Source organism: Megalops cyprinoides, chromosome 22 (assembly GCF_013368585.1).
Source record: "Megalops cyprinoides isolate fMegCyp1 chromosome 22, fMegCyp1.pri, whole genome shotgun sequence".
NCBI lineage: Eukaryota > Metazoa > Chordata > Actinopteri > Elopiformes > Megalopidae > Megalops > Megalops cyprinoides.
Window position 1 is genome coordinate 21,676,410 of NC_050604.1, and position 21,604 is coordinate 21,698,013.

Here is a 21,604-nt window from a genome sequence, read left to right on the forward strand (position 1 = left end):
GAGGAGAACCTTCCTCATCAGTGGCTGGACAGAGTGAATTAACTTTAGAGAGGAAAAACAAAAAAACCTGGGTATGTGAAATGACCCTCTGAAAACTTTCCTTTTTCGCGGATGGCAAACACACAGACACAAATGTAGAGCCAGCAAAAAGATCCTTGGTCCTTACAAAGTAAAAGCAGCTTTCACATCTTACATGTGGGAAGTTATGCATAAGGCAAGGACAGTCACAGACTGCTAGCAAACTGCCACTCTACAGGATGTCAGAAGTCCACAGAGGCTAATGGCTGTCCTTCACAAACAAAACAAACAAAACCCAGGACTCACCCACTGCCTCCGACAGGCCGTACACCTTCTGGTTGTAAGCATCAGTCTTGTCCCATATGAAGGTGTAGGAGAGGTTTGGGGAGGCGGGGAACCACTTCTGAAACAGCCGGCCCACCACGGCCACCATGAGGTGGACCTTCATGAGGTTGAAGGGGATGTTGGCCTGGGTCATGGTCACCTTGAGGATGGGCTTGTACCCGGCCGCCCGGGAGCTCAGGTACAACAGGTTGAGGTCACTTCCTGGGATGGCAGTCTCCTCCTGGAGGACCTTCGAATGGAAAAAGACCCCAGCATAGGAGAGTAAGCACACAGGAGAGCGAGCCCCCCCACCCCCACCCCCACCCCCAATTCTCGACTCTGACCACACTGCCACTTGAGAAAGAGCTGCAGGGGGAGTAATTAGCTAATCCGGCTTCCACCGGCGTTCCTGTCTCACATGTCTTATATCCGAAAGTGTGTTTTCACTCCAAACAGTTTATTTTACATTTCCTACAAAAAAAAACAGATTTTCAGCAGAGTGCCACATTTTCACGTCCAGTCCTCACCAGTATAAATATACAGCATGCCACATGTAGTATAGCCGCTACTTCAAATGGCTGTTTGAAGTTAAAAAGTGGGGACTACTTTCTCAGAGCGCCTGCGGTGAACACAATGGAACTCGCAAAGACACTCATTCCCTCTCTCTTTGAAATGAGGAAACAGCACTAATGTGGTTAGGAAATGGCTTAAAACAACAGGGGGCTCTAATGCCACAGCTTTTTTCTCTCTCCCCCCTAGTTAATGAAAAGACAAAGAAGTGTCTGAAAAGGCAAGGATCCCCCGTGATTCTGAGAGACGGCCGATGGCAACAGGACATCTCGCTTTCATAGAAGCTCAAGGAAAATGAGTGACGGTGTTCTTTTTCTCTCTCGACCCCCCACCGCCCCACAAAAACAGATTCTTTTAGTTATGAGCGCATCTCAATCTGATGTCCATATCTTGAGAAAATGGCTAAATGTATTCAGTAAGTCTGTAATTTATCTTATTTTACATGGCTCCTAAAAAAAATGTTTTGCCTGTAACTGTTTAGGACAGTTAGAGCACTTGGGATAGAAGCGAATGTGGTGTCGTGTATCCAAACCCAAACTGTGTTAACCCCAATAATTTTGGGCCGGGTCCATGGGTTGCTCCATAAGAATGATGGTTTTTTTATTGTGGTATGATCATGTAGCAGGGAGAAATCTGTGTGGTGGCAGTAGGGGAGCATTAAGAAAAGCACCATTGTCCACAATGAAATGCAATCCCTCCTGCCTCCTAAACCGAACATCGCCTGTTGGTGCGGAAGGCATGTAATACAGACAGAAGCACGTAAACATGGGGGGGGGAGAATGAAAACAGCTTAAACGGATATGCTTTGGGGGTCAGTGTGAAAACCCCTTTAGGCAAAACCCAAAGTCAAACATTGCACGGGGTGGTCTCATTTGTAAGCCGCGCTAGTCGATCACAGCTGACACACAGACTTAATTACAATGTGTTTTCCCCTCTTGTGTTTTCTTAAGCATAAACAAGAGGTCTGAATAAATTCACACTGTGACCCCCTCTCTGATCTCCAATTACAGACCTGCCGCTATTAGCTTGTTTACACTGGCCTTAAACAAACTAATAATTAAAATCCACTGTTACTTCCTAGTGCGCCGGTTTGTGATCAGACATTTTCCTTTAATGCCAGCCCTGCTGAATGTTTGTTTTTAAACCGAGATTAATAGGGGGACTGTTAGTGTTTAATGTGTGCAAAAGGCAACACTTTATTGCGCATTATTAAGTAGGCTCACATGCCGTAATGGTGTCATGGTGACTTCATAAGCCCAGGCATAACTTTGTTCAGGCTCATGACAACTGATGTAACTGTCACAGAATCTTTGCTGACTGCAAATATCAGTTGTTATAAGGCATTAAGATCATGCATGAACCCTTGCTTTAAGTATTATGGTTTAAAGCATTACTGATACTGTACACAGTTTACGCAAGTGTTGCTTCGGCTGCATTATTGTGCACCTCTGTAAGATGAGCAAAACTTGGGAGATACTGAGTTACTCTGACCTGGGTATGCAGAACAGCTTACCTCCAGGAAATGAGACCGGCCCTAAACCATACTGCAGTCTTCACTGTTCCTATGAATAACATAACTGCCCTCTTTCATCTCAACATTGCAAGATTAAAAGAAGGAATTACATCTCCACAGCTCATTTAGGGTGAGTTACGCAGTTTACACTTTAAATAATTTCAATTCTGTGGCATAGTCTGACTGTTTGGTGCGACGGTATTTAAGTACAGTCAGAAACCAGGCTGTTCTGCGTCTCGGAAATAAGTTGCGAAGGTTGTCGGCCTTCTGCTTGAGCAGGCACCCCAAGACAGCAATGTTCAGAGAATGTGCTGATTGGATAGAGAGACCTCTTTCCATTGTGTGCAAAGAATTACGTCTCTCCATTTTGAACGAACAAATTATTGATGCAATAAATTTGTTCCACACCCAACTGAGCTGCTCAATCATCAAAATAGCTCAAAATGGCAAGAGTGTAAATACGTCGAGGAGTAATTGTATTAGCGATGGGGCAAACTGATTAACGGTGTGTTCTGTTGTACTGTAATGAATAACATTTTTCATAATAGAGCTCACCATTATTAAAGAGCTAAGTTGTGAAAATGAATATGCATATATGACCTATAGGAGAAAATACACAAGGACACTTCGATTTTATAAGTAGCTTCTGTGACAACTGACAAGCTACGTTACTTGAACAGCAATGTCAGTGCCTCAGCCTGGACTCAAACCTGCAACTCTCTGACCGCAGGCCCAGTACCCTTGCCACTGTTTCACACTACCTCCGATACAGAAGCAAAACAATGGCAGTCAATGTCCAGTGGCAATCAGAGCTGCTACCTTGCACCCAGCTCCAAAACAGTACTGCTGCTGCTTAGCCCAGCTCCTGGAGAGGGTAAGTGGGGGGAGGGGGTGCTTTGAACAGGGAACTGCAATTTAGACAACAGAGGAAAACACAGTGATTGGCGCATCCAGGATTATTGCACAATAACTCCTAAGGCCTGCCCAGTCTGAAACATCTTATCAATATGGCTGCAAATAGCAGCACTGGGCTGTGTATTATATGAATATAAATGCCTGGAGCCAATTTAATTTTGACCTGTTTACTAGCAATTATTATTAATGGGTTGAGCGAGAGGGGAGATATTTGTTCATCATTTATGTATAAAAGACTGCCTTGCTTCACTCCTCAAATCACTAGAGCTTTGGCTGATGCAAAATTTACATACTTGAACACTTGTCTGTTTAGGTCTGAACGCATTATTCAAATCAGGACAAATCCACTTTGAATATTGGACACAATGCTTTTGTTCTGCTGATAACAAGCCGAAAACATGCTAAGCAGACAATGTGAAAACAGCACTTAGACAAAAGAGGTGCCAAGAGAAACCAGACTGAGGCAAGGCCAAGTGTGATCAAAGAGCTATCTACCGTATGCACCGAAACAGCTTGCAACGACAGCGAAGATAGCACGTGTGTCTGGGAACAATATCTGATTACAGAAAGACTTCTCCTGCCATGATTCTCTGGTTTCAATGTGCAGGAAATTCAAACCTATAAGTGCATCTGGATCCATCTGACAAGCGGCGACGCTGGAGAGAACCTGTCTGAGGAGGAAATGAACACTTCTCACCCTCCTCCTGAAACAGATGCTGAGTACGGACTGAACCTGTGAGTGCGAAACCTGTCCTTCCGTCTAGGCCGTGTCACCATTTAGAAAATAGTTTTCCTGAGGTGTGTTCTCGCTGGCCCACTACTGCCTTTCAAGGACGACTGTTGACAAGGGACAAAGACTAGCTCTTGTCACAATGAGGAGAAAAAACCCAAGGGTATGTGTTTGGTTGGACATACTCCATTCCGCATTTAAAAAACAAGGTTTGTTGGAGCCATACACTTGTTACATCCAACTGCTTTCAATGGGGGGTCAATTGAAATATCTGTTGACTTCACAGTTAAAAATTCAAGTTGCAATGAAACATATCTTCTAAATGACTGTAAACTGTAAAACATGGGTCTATATAGAGAGAGAAGCCATAAGTGGCCTTTACATGGAGTTCAAGGGACCCTTATGTCTGGAGCTTACCTACGTCTCAAACAAGTATGCCTGGGGCTCACCTATGTGTCAGAGATGGTGTATTTTAAAATCTCCTGTGTCTTAGAGATGATGCATTTGGGGCTTTCCCGAGTCTCACGGAAAAAGGTATTTAGGCTTTGTCTGTGCCTCAAGGATGATGTATTTAGGTCTTGCCTGTGTCTGAGGGATAAGGTATTTAAGGTTCACCTGAATTTCGGGATGATGCATTTGGGGCTTACCTGTGTCCTGGGGATGATGTATTTAAGGTTCACCTGTGTCTCAGGCATGATTTATGTAGGCCTAGTCTCAAGGATGATGTCTTGGGGATGATACATTTGGAGCTCACCTGTGTCTCGGGGCTGATGTGTTTGGAGCTCACCTGTGTCTCGGGGGTGAGGTGTTTGGGGCTCACCTGTGTCTCGGAGGTGATGTGTTTGGAGCTCACCTGTGTCTCGGGGGTGAGGTGTTTGGAGCTCACCTGTGTCTCGGGGGTGAGGTGTTTGGGGCTCACCTGTGTCTCGGAGGTGATGTGTTTGGAGCTCACCTGTGTCTCGGGGGTGAGGTGTTTGGAGCTCACCTGTGTCTCGGAGGTGATGTGTTTGGAGCTCGCCTGTGTCTCGGAGGTGATGTGTTTGGAGCTCACCTGTGTCTCGGGGGTGAGGTGTTTGGAGCTCACCTGTGTCTCGGGGGTGAGGTGTTTGGGGCTCACCTGTGTCTCGGAGGTGGTGTGTTTGGGGCTCACCTGTGTCTCGGAGGTGGTGTGTTTGGGGCTCACCTGTGTCTCGGGGATGATGGAGCTGTCCTCGGGGGAGGACCTGTAGAAGGTGGACAGCGGGGAGGACACGATGAGGGGACTGGGCCGAACGAAGCCGCTCAGGTCGCAGCTGGGGATGTCGTTCTCCTCCTTCTTCATCACCAGGGTGTCCATCACGTAGAACACATTCCAGGGGATCCAGACGGTGCGGAGCTGCGTGAGGAACGGGGCGCGCTCAAAGCTCAGGGTCAGAGAGGCCCCGCCATTGGCCAGCAGGTCAAACCTGGGTAAGGAAAGGCCGTACATCACATGTCAGTCATCTCACAAACCCAACTCTACCCTGTTTTCACTGTGAGAACCATAAAATACTGGAAAAATGACTGTGATTAAACTGTAGACACGAAGCTAGCTCATTTCCGTTTCCCTTGTCGCATGGTCAGTTGTGTGACCTTTTGGTTCCTTTGCAATTTAAAGTGAGTCTTTCGCTGGGACTTGGCTCTGGTCCCAAACACCACTTGGTGCTATATAGCACGCTTGTTAATGCAGCTGAATTCATTTCTAGTTTATCTGTTTACTTGTCGGACCTTTGTTTACCCAAAAATAATGAGGTAGGCCTGCAAGAATTATTAAATTGGAAATGAGGGGTGGGGGGGGGTGGGGCAAAGCCCAATGTCCTATTTCCTACCATTGCTTGGGGGGGGCTCTACACACACACACACACACAGTGCATGGTCATCAATGCGTCTGGCCTAAAACCACCTCCCCCACAACTCTCCTCTCACCACAGGATCCAAACAGCTGTGTGCATCCAGCCTTTGATGTCTGACTGCTTTTCTTTTTTTTTTTTGACTTTTTAAGTGGATATGGAAGTTGACCAAACGTGATTATCTGCTGTGATTTTTCATGCCTCCTGTTGGAAAGGGTCGGGGGGGTGGTGGGGTGGTGGGGGTTTTCGGGGGGGGGGGGGGGGGGGGGGGCGACATCTGGGCAAATTGGCTGATCCGGGAGGCTGCTGTTTCAGCGCTGTCCTTGTGCTTTGTGTGGAGAGCTTTTACGTCTCGTTTTCTTCCCTGCTTAATCTTTTACCTCCCGACTGCTGTGACCCGTCTATTTAGAGGCAGTTAGAAAAAGCACCATCCTTGCCGGCTTATTTGATTAAATTCAAATACAATCACACCATATAGCTTTCAAATAACTGTGAAAAGGAATCAGAAATATATGCTTAAAAAAAAAAAGACCTCCCTTCACCCGCCCCGCCTGTCCCAACCCCTGCCACACACAGACACACAATTTAATTGAGAGTGGTGGTGTCAAATGTAAAACACTGATGTTCTATTCCGGTTACAATGATTGCATCTCTCGCCTAATAAGAATGAGGCTGAACAGCTTCCCTGTAATAACGCAGAGATGTTTTTACACCGGGGCGAGAACTGACGGATCCACTGATTGATTTTGTCCTTGTGAATTCAATGCATTTTAAACAGCTCTGTTTTAAAAGGGCCGCTTCTTTTGTACTGTAAGTTAAAATGAGATGATCTTGGCAGTCACAACATTGGGGGCACTTCAGCGTTACAGCAACAGAATGAAAATAAGCAAATCAAAGATAATGCCATGTGTGAGTGACCAAGAGTGTTGATATAGCATTATGTTCACACAGATCATAACTATTATACAGGATATCAGCTATCACATTTAAGACTAATGCATTAATGCACATCTTTCCATGTCCAACTTTCCCACAACAGCTTGATCCTTTTTAAGACGTTTGTCTAAAGCACTGATTCTCAATCCTGCTCCTGGGGCCCCCCTGCTCTGCACCTTTTCCATCTTTCCCTGCTCTACCTACCTGACTGCACTCATCAGTGGCACTTTTGACTAGCTGAGCACACCTGATTTAATCACTAATTTCAATCAGGTGTGTTTGGACTAAGGATAGATAGAAGATATGTAGGACAGGGGGGCTCCAGGAGTAGGATTGAGAAACACTGGTCTAAAGTAAACACTACGCTCCTATGTACAAAAAAAATCAGTACACCAGACCTGTTTTTCAGTGCATGTTGCTTTTCTATGATAGGTCCAGATACACATCACATGGGGCCACCCTAATCAATCAGCAGGCAGTGCGAGTTGTTTATGAAAGGCAGAGGGTTGGTACACCTACATGCCGTCCTGGCGCGTGATGGTGTACCCGTGGTCGGGGTAGTGCACGAAGGACACGTTGACTCCGATGAGGGGCGTCCCATCCGCTGTCAGCACCTGGCCTCGGATGATGGACACCAGGCTGGGGAACAAACACAAAAGCCTGGGTCACTGCCCGCGACCTCAGTCACGGCCACAACACACTGGATTTACAGATCCTTCCATTTACACACGCATGCACGCACGCACACACAAACAAACAAACACGCACACAAACACGCGTACACGCACACACAAACAAACACGCACACAAACACACACACACACACACACACACACAAACAAACAAACACGCACACAAACACACAAACACGCGCACACGCGCACACACACACACACACACACACACACACACACACACACACACACACACACACACAAACACGTACACAAACACACACACACACACACACACACACACACACACACACACACACACACACACACAGAGGTCATTGTTATTCACAAACACTCCCTGCTCCCCGACGCTTTTAACCGCACATAACTCATAGACTCCTAAGTGGCTCTGGAATTATTTTGCCATTTAATTTGATGCAAGGCGTTCCCTTCTGAGACTTTATCGGGATCAATATTCTGAAAGTGAGTGATTGAAATATAAATTATACAGTTTAACTCCACGTTTTACCATTAGCTGGATTCCTCGCAGAAAACCCAGCGCTGGCAATTAATTCTGGGGGTAAACTGAACACGTATGGCTTGGAAAGGGAAAGATTTAAATCAGCTTTTAATCAATGGCTGCGCTGAGATAGTGACTTCTCTGTAGGCTACAGGACACCTGTGTTTACTTATTGGTTTATTTCGAGGTCATTACAGCTTTGCAAAGTGCTAATCAACAGCTCTCGGCATGGTACAACACCCCCTCATTTGTTATTTCCATTTCATGGAACCTGTCCACTTAAAAGCTTTTTTTTTTTTTTTTTTTTTTTTTTTTAAAGGGCACTCTCTCTAGCACTGGCTCCCTCTCCTGCAGTCTATCTGACCCCAACATGTAAACAGTACATGAATTACAATGCCCGTTTTACACCCTCCTTTTCTGCCGCCATAAAAAACGGAAGCTGTCACCATCACCGTTTTATCCCGCGCTGCGAGAGGGCATTCAATAGGGCGGCCTGATTCAGAGACAGCGTGGCCGCAGATCCTAACGGGAGACTGATGGGAATGCTTTTTGAGGTAAAGCTGTTTTTATTGCGCTCGTGAAACATGGCTGTAATGTCGACGCTATTCCTCGGGTCTCTGCCTCGCCCCGTGGCTGTACGCCGGTTCTGTTCTGGACATAAAAATGCACGAAACGCTGCCAATGGTCGTCTTCCAGCAGCGTCCGCAAGCCGAACACATTTCCGCGCAGAACACATAAGCCTCTCAAAATATCTCCACCCACAGAGCATGGGAGAGGGAGAGAAAACCAGAGCCTCCATTTAAAAACTCCATTTAACAACAGTGGTGCTGTTTTGTTGTGATCAAGAGAACTGTTGCTGGAACAGCGCCCAATTTGACACATCAAGATCCACAGACAGAGCGTTTCAGAACATTTTGGCCATCGTTGGCTCCTATTTCTGTTCCTCTCCTGCCAAATTAGTCAATGCGGATCCTGTAAGTGAAAGTGCATGGGCGCTAAAAAAAGCTTTCCAACTCTTATTTCACAAAAACACTCCTCTGATACTCCATCACGTATAGCTGCTTTAAAGGTGAGGTGCACTTCCTGTTTATCAGCGCTATGAAGACCCCTGTGCCTGTTATGAGTAGCCCTCTATTTTAGTAACACTTTACTTTGGTAACATTTTGCTTTAGCAGCTCTTCACTTTAGTGACTGCGGGTTATTCATTCAAACAAAATGCACAGCCTATTCAAGTATATTAAGTACATTTTCACTGCACACATGCAACACCTGTTGCCCTTATAAAAATGCACCCTGTCAAACACTTATCCAACATGTGTTAAAAATGGCCATCTGAAGCCTTTTTTCACTTTATTTTCCTTTCCACAGAGTGGTGGTGATGGGGGGGGGGGGGGGGGGGTGTCGTGACTGCAGCACAACACGGCCCCTAAACTTTACAGCTTTTAACTACTGACATTAATTCTGTTGACAGCAAGTAGCTGAAAACAACAGGGAATGTGCTGCAAGCCTAAAACATAAAAGACAAGAGCGTATTATTTAGATATTTCTTGTAAAACACGTTGTTTAGTTAAGGATTACTCAAAATCACTTGGCAAGTTTGAATACACAGTCACAAAGTCTCCACACATTTTTTTCCATTCCCTCCTCTGATGCCTGCCAAACCAATTCTCTCAGCTATGTCTTTTATTCACTGCAGACTTGGTGGTACGTGCTGGTTTTGATATTAAATATTTACTTTATGAATCATATCTGGTATCATTAGCTATTCAAACCTGGACCGTTTACAAAGGTGTTATCCTGTGCTTATTACTGCTATCAAAATCACTTCTTTGAAATGAAAACTTAATTCTTTACAAAGTACTACTGAAGGATTCCTTTAGCGGTCCATCTGGACAGAGTGAATATATGTAAAGACTCATCAACACAATGAAAATCTACTCCATTTCCTAGAAGAAAAAAAAACAGACAGACAGACCACACACCAGCCTTTGTGTACGTGTGGCCCAATGCACTGTGGGAAAGTAAAAGGCGGGCGGCTCTAGCCATAGCCATGGCTAGATTTACACAGGAACGCCTGAGAGCTGTAACCGCGGTGCCACAGCTGCAAAAACAAACTGTACGTAAACTGGCGCAGCAGTGCCGTCTCCCTTACTTTAACCAGAAAACCTGACAGGGAACAGAATGACAGGGGTCCACCTGTCGTACCCTGGTTAGATGGGAGGTCTAGGTAGGCCATGGTACGCCCAATAGCGTTTTTCAATGCTGAAGAGCCTCCATTCACACTGATTACTGCAGGTGAGGTGTGAGCCAAGCGAACCGGGATGGAGGAGGGAGCTCCCAAACAGGGAAAGGAGCAGATACTCCTCCGATCACCTTGCACTGGGCCAACATCTGTGCCGTGTGTAAATGCACAAAGGCCACAGCTTGTAATCCTATCGACGGGAAATCCAAGCGGCGAGGAAGGCCAGAGAGCCACACACCATTCTTCCCCCCCAGTGTCTTTGATCCTGTTAAATAACCGTCGCCCCCTCCAAGTTTATCTGTTTAAAAATAGCAGCGAGTGTCATCCCTGATTGGATTAGCGGCACGACGCGACTTCCACATAAACCGTTTCATTACTGACCTACAGAGAGTGGCCGGCAGACAGCGCTGGAATAGGCTAACAGCAGTGGAACAGACCAACAGAACGCTCAGCTTCATTTCCTGCCTTCTGCACCACTCACCGCAACACAAACTGGTGAGCCAGCGAGTGTGTGAGAGCGCTGAAAGGCAACAGAAGTGCTCTAACAGGGGTGGGGGCCACTGACTTGATATTACATATGCGCACTTAACAATGTATCATATTGCACATATCTGACAAACTGACTACTTCATGTCAACGTGCTGAAATGGACAGCTCGCTCCACCTTCCAAAACACAATAAAATGTGGGGCAGCAGTGTAGCGTGGTGGTAAGGAACAGGGCTCTGAACCCTTTTGGGTTCTGGTTTGATTCCCTGCTGGGAACTCTTGAGCAAGGTACTCAAACCAGAAATGCATAAGTAAACATCCAGTTGTATGAATGGATAACATGTAAAAATAATAACGTATATAAGTTGCTCTGGATAAGAGCATCTGCTAAATGCCAATAATGTAATAGTAAATGCAACAAGGATGGGTGATTTTGTACAAAAGGTGAACACTGTGAGAACTGTGTTAGCTGTAGACGGGCAGTGCAGCAGGTGAAAGCAGCAGATGAGCTGCTGTGGGGGTACCCCATCCTCATGGCCTGGTGGCTGAGCAGTGCCCTGTGATTGGGCCGTGCCCTGTGATTGCGCAGTGCCCTGTGATTGGGCAGTGCCCTGTGATTGGGCAGTGCCCTGTGATTGCGCAGTGCCCTGTGATTGGGCAGTGCCCTGTGATTGGGCCGTGCCCTGTGATTGCGCACTGCCCTGTGATTGGGCAGTGCCCTGTGATTGGGCAGTGCCCTGTGATTGGGCAGTGCCCTGCGGCTAGGCCATGCCCTGTGATTGGTTCGTGCCCTGTGACCTCACCTCTTGTTGAAGGGGTTGTCTCGCGGGATGACGTGGCAGCTGTCGGGCCCTGCCAGGAAGCTGACGCGCTCGTAGAAGGAGCGGGCCGCCTGCTGGGGAGGGGGCTGCTGGCTCTGACCAATAATGTCGCCGGGGTCGGGCGACCCGCGGCAGTACGGCTGGTTCTGGCACGAGCTCTGCAGGCAGCAGTCGGGGTCCATGCAGTCCACCAGCCCATCTGTAATCAAACACACACACACACACGCCGCTCTTGTGAGGACATGCCCGTCCTTTGCCTTCCAACAGTGACCAGATGTGCTGCTATTCTTCATTCTCACAGTAACCCCACCCCCTCAATCCCCAGGTCGATAGCATAATCAGAACATTATGTGCTGGTCTCGACGTGTCTGAAATACGTCATGTTGGTAGTCACTGTGCTTCAATCACAAAGGCGTGTGTATGTGACACCACTGACAATGTGATGGATTCTGCCTTACCGTCTCTAAAATCACAGGTGTGTGGGTTTTTTTTTTCATTTTTTTTTTCATAATTTCACTGAATCAATGACTTTCTTTAAAGACTATATTGGCTTTTTTTCGCCCCCATATAGAGTGTGAACATACAGTTGATGTTCTGCTGATGTGATTCCTAAGACCCAATTCCTCTGAATATACATCTGCCAGCCTCCAGCTCTCCAGTGACAAATGGACATTGATTCATGCCACGTGACTGAAAGAAATAACATGGCTCCGCTGCTGCGGAGACAACGAGGAAGACCCAGGAACTCTTCCTCGCTGGCAGGGAGGCGGTTAACGTTTTGTTCAGAAATTACCCAACCTCCCACAGGTGCAGTCTAGCAGGAGCCTCATAGAAACGCGGTCGTTCATCTTTGTTAGTTTATAAAAAGCCGGCGTGTATCTGGCACGCGCTAGTCCAGGGGTCATAAAACAGTTTGCGATTGACACCCCCCCGAACTAATCAGCGGGAAACAAATTTTTACAAGTCTCTCCGCTGACATCAGTCAGAGCTCAAATCTAATTTTCTCCGGCTCGTGATGAAGAGATACGCTGTTTGCTATTTTTCACAGGAGTTTACCCAAGACTTTTCCCAAGCTGGTGACAAATTGCTGTGGAATCAGCTCCTTAAAACTCTGAGTGCTTTTGTTCTCTATTTGTACTGTACTTTCACAGCTGCAGTCAGTTAGAGCTGACAGCTTGACTGATCTCATTCTCTAGCCTGACTCTCACCCGTGTGGAACCAGGAGGACATTTCGCATTTGCGTGTTGCCATAAAGGTAGCTCATCCATGCTTTTGGTGGGAAATAATCTGCAAATGAGATCATCTCTCCTCTGAGACTCGGCCAATCAGGTGACGTGCGCTGTAGCTTTGTGGAAAGACCAGACTGTAATGTCCTGTACGAGGAAGCCCATCTGCAGCCAAACGGGATATCAGAGCTGCCAGTCATCATCACGCAGCGGAGAGTTTTCGGTGCTCTGAGCAGGGTGAGAATTGAAGCGGGATGCGAAGAGACGTGGGGGTAAAGTGGTGCCCCGTCCATGTGGCCCCGAATCGGGCGCGGCCGCAGGTGCCGCTGCCACCGCCTCCTTTTACAAATCATCCCCATGGCTGCACTCCTGACGGCACGCTCAGATTGACGACCCAGGGCCAACTGCCACAGACCTGTCTGCGCCCCCGCAGATGGGACCACATACGCTCTCGCAGCCCGGAATAACTGAAGGAAATGGATCCGATTAGGGCTGGTGAGCGCAGGTAAAAATTCCTCCATTATGATGAGCAGATGGCCAGTTAGGTTACCAGCTGATTGACAAATAATACATGTATTTCAGTACTAAGGGTTCAGAACATTAATTACCGCTTAGCACTGATGCTTCCCAAAACTTTAAAAATTGACTGATAGTACCGAGTTTGTAATTAGTGATTAACTAGCAGTTTAAGTTTTGACACATTCCACGCTGAGAGGTAGATTTCTTGGAGGGGGCTGGTTAGAGGGATCCTGGCTTAATGCCAGACAGTCACCCTCAACCACACAATGCCTTTTTGACAAAGTTTTGATTCTAGTGAATCATGATGTTTTTTTTTCCCTACACCCCTTGCAGCAGGTAATTTAGGTGTCATATTTCCTTGACCGCTTGCCCGTCATTATGAGGTTTTGGAAGCAGGCCCCACGCCACCCTGTCCTGGGAACCGTCCTTATTACCTCCCTCGTTGTCCTTGCCGTCCGCGCACAGGGTCTCCATGGCGACGTCGCACCCCGCCCCTCTCCACCCTGACTGGCAGACACAGTGCCAGCCATTCTGGTCCAGGGTGCACCTCCCGTTGCTATTGCACAGACCAGGGCATCCCTCTGTCAAGGCAAACACGCCAGTCAATCACGGCAACCAATCAGAGGCAACCAGTGCGACAGGTGAGGGGGGGGGGGGGGTTGGGGTGTGAAGAAAAAGAAACCAAAAAACAAACAAACGAAAAAGACCCTTCTCATTCGAATGAAACAAACAAACAAACAAAACAAAAAACTGACAAAAAATTAATACAATAATATCAAAATAACGTCTGGTGAACATATACTGACACTGGACGTCAGACAGGCCTTGAAAATGCACAGATTCTGTAATTTCACATGAATGTAAAAGCCACTTTTACCAAACAGCTTTGTTTTGCCAGCTATTTTGTAACTTTCCTCATGAAATAGAGCATTAAAAAAAAAGAAACTACACTAAGCCAAAGGCCGGACAGTATAAATATTATAAATTACAAAGGACTGTTTACACAACTCCACTGCATGGTCATACCACTGCATTTTGGAGAACCACAAGATTTTTTCAGCTGGCTTTTCTGTTTGCCATTTCTAGCTCCTGTTTTTAAAGCCGTAGTATAGTACTGAATTAGTTGCAGTTGTTTAACACCTTGCTGTTTATGCACAAATTGAATTGGGGGAAAAAAACACACACATATATATATATATAATAAAAATAACATGATAATCTTTTTCTCTGGCATCAATGTTGCAGAGCATCCATGTGAATTTACAGCCCATTCAAAATACAAAAGCACAAAGTATAGGGAGAGCTTCTTTTCCGCGGTCTCCACATCTATACTTTATGCTGGAGTCACATTCCTTTTCACGGAATAATAAGCAAAGCCCAGGAAATAACTAATGCAGCTTAGCAGCTATTCTAACAGACATCAGGATTCAGGCCATAGATGCATGAAAAAGGGGAGGCCAACATTGTTCCCAACAAAAACGCAGTAGCTGGTGTGTGTGTTTGACTGGTCGGGACGGACAAGAATGAGGTACAGTACCAGAGAGGACCACAATAAAAAGAAACACTCATAGACTGAAACAAAGACACGTTTACGCCGTGCTTCAAGACAGAGAGCGGAGAGTGATTGTTTGTGACAATCTCCCTGGGGCTTTTGTTCCATTACCTTTGTATCCTATCTTGTCTGCTAATATAGACGGAGGAGGAGCAGGAGGGGGGTAGGGGGAGGAAAATTTGGGAAAGAAAATTAAAATACTCAGAACGCATCTCTGTGAAGGACTTTTAAGACCGACAAACACGTAGGGAAAGTAGGAGGGGGGAAAAATGGAAAAGCAGAACTGTTTGCAGACATTGGATTGTACAGTGCTGATAGAATCAGATGTAAACTGAAATGCATTCTGGTTATTTGAAAAACTGAAAAACAACTGCTTTTGGGAGCTGCAGGTAGACACTATGGGGAATCAGAGCAATGGGTTATTGTTGATCTGAAAATCAGTACTGGCTGTATTAAAATGTGTGTATGAATCTGTGAGTAATGGTACGTAACTTTAGTCTTAATCCAATTCACAATAATATTAACAAAAGACAGTATCTCCCCAGTATTTCTTTTTTAAAAATCTCAAGTCGCAAAAGCAAATAATTTCTGTGTTGCTACCTGTAATCTTTTTCTTTTATTGTGTCCAAGGCCCTGAAGGGAGGCTCATGATTCGCTATAATGCAATAAAGTTCTTTTATTCAGTGTTTGCACCCTGCAAGGAAATGCTTGTGTGATGTCATGGCAGGCTGGGGCAGAGATCCCCACCGTGGTGCGATAATACCACCAAAGGTTAAATCATGACATGGCATTTGATACTGAAAGTTAAAAAAGAAAACGCAACAGCAAAAGCAAACTCATTTAAATGGGAAAAAAATATTCAAAGGATATAAGAAGAGAGAAGAGAAGAGTTAATAGAGATCATGGTGCGAGCTACAGGGAAAACACACAAAGCACAGAGAGCACGTTAAAGGAAAGGAAGCACAGTACCTTTTACTATCTTATCCAGATAATGAGCTTGAGAGATGAAAAAGGGAGGGAGAGAGAGGGAGAGAAAGAGAGAAAGAGCAGACATTTCAGACCGGTTTTGTGGGACAGGAATTTTTTGTTCTGATATGACATTCACAAAGACAGGAACAGAGCTGACACATCCAAAAGAGAGAGGCACAAGGGACATCACATCAACCCCCACCCCCTTTCCGCCACCCTCCCCCACCCCCCCACATTCTGCCCACCCCCTAAAAAAGAGGTGCACATGTACACTCACCACTCACATGAAAAGGGCTTTTCCTCCCTCTACACACCTACCTGACATTTTTCATCTCAAAGTTGTGTAATTTATACATTCTTTGATTGGGAGGGACATGAAAGGGACATTTTGAGGCCTATGCCGTTCAGGTCAAGAGTACTGGAGAGAAATTTTTCCATTCTCGTAACAAAACACTAGAAAGTCTCATTCTGTGTAACATTTGTCACAAGTGAGCCCGCTTGAACACACAACTGTTCTATACTCTCGCTCTATTCTTGTGTCTAGTTTCACGTCAAGGTTATAATGAAACCAATACAATGTATAGCCACCGTGAACATTATGCATTGCTCTTATATTTTCTATTTTTAAAACGGCTCAGTGACCGGCACTCTAACACAACACAAAGGGGCAAAACTCCGAGAGGCTGATGGCTCCATCTGCACTCTAGCCTGCTGAAAGAAATATAAAAATCTCATTTAAACCATGGCCATGAGTCTCTGGCATTGTTGCTCCCCTAGGTTTTTGTTCTGATGGCAGTCAAATACAGTTCATGTCTTTACTGAAAATGTATGTTATTTAATTCTGTATATGTGAAGAGTTATGAATCCTGCCCAAGTACCCCACCCAGACACGCTACTTTCCGAAAAAAAAGGGAAAATGAAAAAAATATATATAATTAAGTTTATCTTAAAGTACCACTAAAATAGATATGAATAATTTTCCTAATCATTTTTAAATTTCATTTGCTTCTTACTTCACTCCCATTTTTCTTCAACACAAGATTTTTCCACTTTCATCTAGGCGATATTTTTTTTTCCCCGTCTTAAAAAGATAGGGCAAAGATAAAGAGGAAGACTCGTATCAAGTGGAGAAAAATGGAAGCTAAGAATACATTTTTTTCTCTGATAATAAGAAAAGACATTACATTATTAAACATTATTATTTTAAAATGAGAACATGGAAAAATGGGCTTTTATGTTGCGGCTCGTGCTGGAACATTATCAGCCCACCGATCGGCCATTAAGCAGCTTCTCTCGCCTCCTTCTCTCCATTCATCCGCACTCTCGTTTGCGGCGGCTGTTTTGTTCCCCCGTCACATGGTAACAGGTTAAAAACACGCCCCCGGTGACGAAAGATTGCGGATCTGTCTTTGGTCCCTGGGCCCTGACAAAGCACCCACCATCCGCCCAGCTGAAGGTAGCGAGGTTTTCTCATCTACTTCCATTTTCCGAGAAAAGGGAGAAGGGGAGGATGGGAACGGAGGTGGAGGGCGGGGTGGGGAGTGGGGGGGGTAAAAAATGAATCACCCCCCTCATAGACATCAATGCTTCATTATTTGTCTGCTGATTCCACGAGCCGTGATTAAAGTGACATTAATCTGCGAACAATTATACACCGTGCCCACAGAGTTCAATCAAACCCTTCCCCTCCGAGGCGGAACCCGGCATACATTGATTTACATTATCTTAATTGCCATTTAGAATACTGCCGTTTTATTGCCCCACAGCAGCAGGTAACTCCTCAATAAAGACGGGCGTTCTCGTGTTTTATTCCTGCCAGCAGAGCCTGTGTATCATTGCAGCAATGCACCCCAATGACAGCTCTGCGGCCAACCCCCCCTCCCCCTCCCCCCCCCCACCCTTTAATATTGATGTACTGTATCTACACTAGTGCCAGCAACAACGCCAGTTTACTATTAACTTCGCTGTGTTAAATAAGCATCTTATGCAACGGTCTACGCACCATTAATTTTTCTTCTGTTATACCTATAATTTAACATTTCATTGTCAAGTGATGTGTGACATACAATTATTGCACGCAACAATGAAGAAATATCAATTCAAAGAAAGCCACTGTAGAAAAATTAATTTTTTCCTGTTTTTTCTTTTTTTTAAAGGGGAAAAAAGAAATGAATTGCTGTGAGCATTCTGAGTTGCTTTGTTTCTTTACTTTTATTTTCTGACTGGAAATTCCTCTGCCTCGACAGTGTCTGACCATGTACCTCACTGTCAGAGAGAGAGACAGTGGGAGAGAGAGGTAGAAAAAAGATCCAATTAAACAAATTACAGTGCCAAACACTCAAAGCTGTAATTGGACAATGGTAAAAATTAGATTGGATAAACATCAAAACAAGGATCTAAATAAAAGAAAACCTTAGCTGCTCTTTGCAGTAATCCCTGCCATTAGCTGAGCGGGTAAACTATCGCCACGCAGTAATCTGTGGTGGGGTAAAAGCAGGCTGACATCTCTCCTGGGAGGGGAGGGTCATCGTTGTGGGGACAGGAGGGTGGGGACGGGGGGGGCACAGTGACACTCTGAGTGGTGGAAGGCTTCGCCGAGGTGCTGACCTCAGGTGTCTCCACAAACTGCAAGGCCAAGGAAGGACATCACCTGTCCCTGACATGCTGCTGCCTCCATTTTCTCTCCCTCAAAACTGTAATCGTCCTCAGCTCAAACCGCATCAAATCAAATTTATGTATATGTGTGTATACATATAGAGAGAGTGTGTGTGTGTGTGTGTGTGTGTATGTGTGTGTGTGTGTGTGTGTGTTATATACACACACACAGAATGTCAAACTAGCCTAGATGAACAGACCATACAACGGATGGGGTAATAGGTGTCGTAATGGGGTAATAAGGTGCTTGATATGATCTATTACACAGACTGGAGGGGGAGAATATATCTGGTATATCTATTAGCTTCAGGATTCATGAATTATGTTATTTAAATATCAGTGGTTCAGTAAATGAGTCATGGGAAAACTTCCAAATATCCCTTTGAAAAATTCACAGAACTATTTAAACAAATATTTACATTTGAACAAAATATACAATTTAGAAAAGGTTGGTATTTAAATTTCTTTAGAATAACTGCTTTCATGTTTAATCGTTATTTGGCTTAATTACAGTCTATATGGTGAAGGAGTATTTAGCATTCCACAGCAGCAACAGTGAGGGGCTGGGAGATCGCAGTGTTTGGGTTTGAACAACTCTTAAGAATAAAAAAGTATCTTTTAGTTTACTTTATAGATCATTTCAATCATTTGTATCAATAATATTCATTTGATATTTGCAAGAGCATGTTTTGATTGAAGCCACAATGAATATGTGTGTATAATTGCTACTTGTGGGAGAAGATCAGTCTGAATGAATGTTGGGTGGCTCTTTTGCCGCTAGCAGTCACATATGACAGTTTGACAAGCTGAGAGCCTATAATCATAATAACTTTTTAACAGAATACAATAAAAGTGCCGTAAGGAGACAGGAAATGAATGGCTGTTATCCGTTAAAGAAATGCAAACAAAAGAAATAAACAAAAAAACAACAAAAAAAAAAAAACGTCTGTCTATCGAAGCGACACAAAATGGATGGATACTGAAGTTCTACGTGTCAAAGAATGGCTGGACTGGGGAATTAATCTTTTCCAAGCACCACTGCTACGCTAGTCCTTTTAGATGGCACATAATTGGATTAAAGGTGCTTTGTCAAAGGAGGAAGTCAGTGAAGGCTGTAGAGGCAGCGCCGTCCTTGTGCCGGGTGCAAATCCACGCTCCCTTTCTCTTCCGCAAATCGGATGTAAAAGAGAGTTTTTCCAGAAATGAGTCTCGGAGGGAGAGTTTTTAAAGGGTGGACGGGCAGTGTTATCAAGCGGCCGGGGTGGATAAACTCTGTAATCTTGTCACGATGTGCCTGGGAACGGCTCTTTGTCCCCCCCATACTCTATGGCGCGAGCTTAATTTCCTAGATACAGTCTGAGGAAGGTCCGTGTAGGGTGGTCACTAATCTAGCGGAGGCCACCGTAAATCTGCAATTAGGTCACTTTTGGGGTGGAGGGGGGGGTCTTGGCGAGGCTGTGGAGACAGTGACACGAGGGCGAATGGCTGTCCGAGAACACTGTGGGGGTTCACGCCAAACTCAAGGAGGCCGCAGCCAAATTTAGCTGAGGCGGGTGAGAGCGGATTTATTTATTTTTTTCATGGATCGCAGCGGTCAGCAGCCACGGTGGGTTATTCCCACATAACCCGAGCCAGATCAAAGTTACACCACTCTGCTCCTGTCCGAGTGAGCCGGCCCCCTGCACAGCCCGCTGTCGGTGGTCCGGGTGTGTGAAGTGCGATGGCCTCGAGGTGTATGGGACTGGCTAAATAAATAAATAAAAATTCAAGGACAAGTGGGAGACAGGCACTCAGAGAATGCTCTCCAGGCTGAGAGAGAGAGAGAGAGCTTTAGCAAGCCGGTGGCATGCAGATGCAAGAAGAGCTTTCCCCCCTTGTCGGTTGGGGGGAATTAAGTGTGAATGACATTTCATAAGATCCTTTGTCACCGTGACAAAGGCACAGATGTGTCGAAAAACAAATGCTTCAGCCCAATGAATATGAAGTGATTTTGGAGTGCGAGATACACGTCCGGGCAGACGTCCTTCCTCTGCCGCCCCGCACTTCCTGCTCTCCACTCTCAATGAGCTTTTTCTTTTGGTCATCTCGAATGGATTAATTATCTTGTTTTCCACTGTCTGAGCATACTTCTTTTGAAAAAAAAACCCCATAAAGTGACCCCGCATCCCATGGGGTAACATAACATAACATAATCAACTCTGAAGGTTGATGACCTGCATAAGCTCATATGCCAAAGGTTATCCAAGCCATGGCAAGAGGAAGAAGTAAGACCTTTGTTAAGAACTTAGTCTCAATGCTGTCCTAGAACAGCATCGTAAAACAGGTCTCACTAAATTTTGTCTAAAAGTCAGAGACATGACACTAGTAGCACTGAATGAGAGAATTGGCTGCACATTTGAGCTTTATTTACTCCTGGTCAATGCTCAAATATTTTATCTTACTGAATGTTGATATCTTGTTACTTCATTTTCAGGACTTGTCCATTATTACACTGTACAGCTACAGTGATGTCATCTTCCCTAATCCTTTATCTTGGCAGTCTTAGGGGATTCTGTATTCCTAGAAGGACCTTCATGTTCACAGCATTTTCCCATCAAACAAATAAAGCGCATTGTTGCGGACATTTGCAATACTTTGTCTTATATAGCCTGGGTGCCTGAGTGAAACCAAACAGCCCCTATTTCATCCCTTAGGGACCAATTTCCGTTCCAATTGCCCAGTCCCAAATAAATGAAAATCTAATCTGCTCCATAATATACTCAGTATCTAAGGCTGTCCGAGCTTGTAAGTACCATAAGAGCTCACACCGTAACTTGCCTAATGGGTAAGATTAATGGCTAAATAATTGCAAAAAAAATTTCAGAGCATGGTGGACAGACCAAAGCTCATTTGTCAGAGAGGATAAGTTTGACTAATTGAGAACTGCCATTTCCTGTGCCCTGCTGAGCAAGGAGCCCACAGAGACGCTGTGAAATATCACTTCCACCTCCGTAAACACAGGCAGCTGATAAACAAGGTTCGCTTTTTTCATGGAAAAAACATGTTTTAGGAGCAAGATGCGAACA

At 45.2% G+C, this 21,604-nt stretch overlaps 1 protein-coding gene across 14 annotated transcripts in view; it reads right to left on the reverse strand.

Annotated features, from left to right (window-relative positions):
- Window positions 1-21,604, reverse strand: part of tenm3 (teneurin transmembrane protein 3) — a 258,447-nt gene that overhangs the window by 33,034 nt on the left and 203,809 nt on the right. For 7 of the 14 annotated variants that reach the window (XM_036516752.1, XM_036516756.1, XM_036516761.1 and 4 more), the window contains 7 exons: window positions 15,885-15,911; window positions 15,027-15,047; window positions 13,798-13,944; window positions 11,601-11,817; window positions 7,394-7,513; window positions 5,254-5,515; window positions 325-592 (listed from right to left, as the gene is read on the reverse strand). In XM_036516752.1, the coding sequence (XP_036372645.1) occupies window positions 325-592; window positions 5,254-5,515; window positions 7,394-7,513; window positions 11,601-11,817; window positions 13,798-13,944; window positions 15,027-15,047; window positions 15,885-15,911 (1,062 nt within the window). The remainder of the gene's footprint in view (window positions 1-324; window positions 593-5,253; window positions 5,516-7,393; window positions 7,514-11,600; window positions 11,818-13,797; window positions 13,945-15,026; window positions 15,048-15,884; window positions 15,912-21,604) is intronic. The other 7 variants (XM_036516759.1, XM_036516763.1, XM_036516766.1 and 4 more) reach the window with 3 other exon arrangements.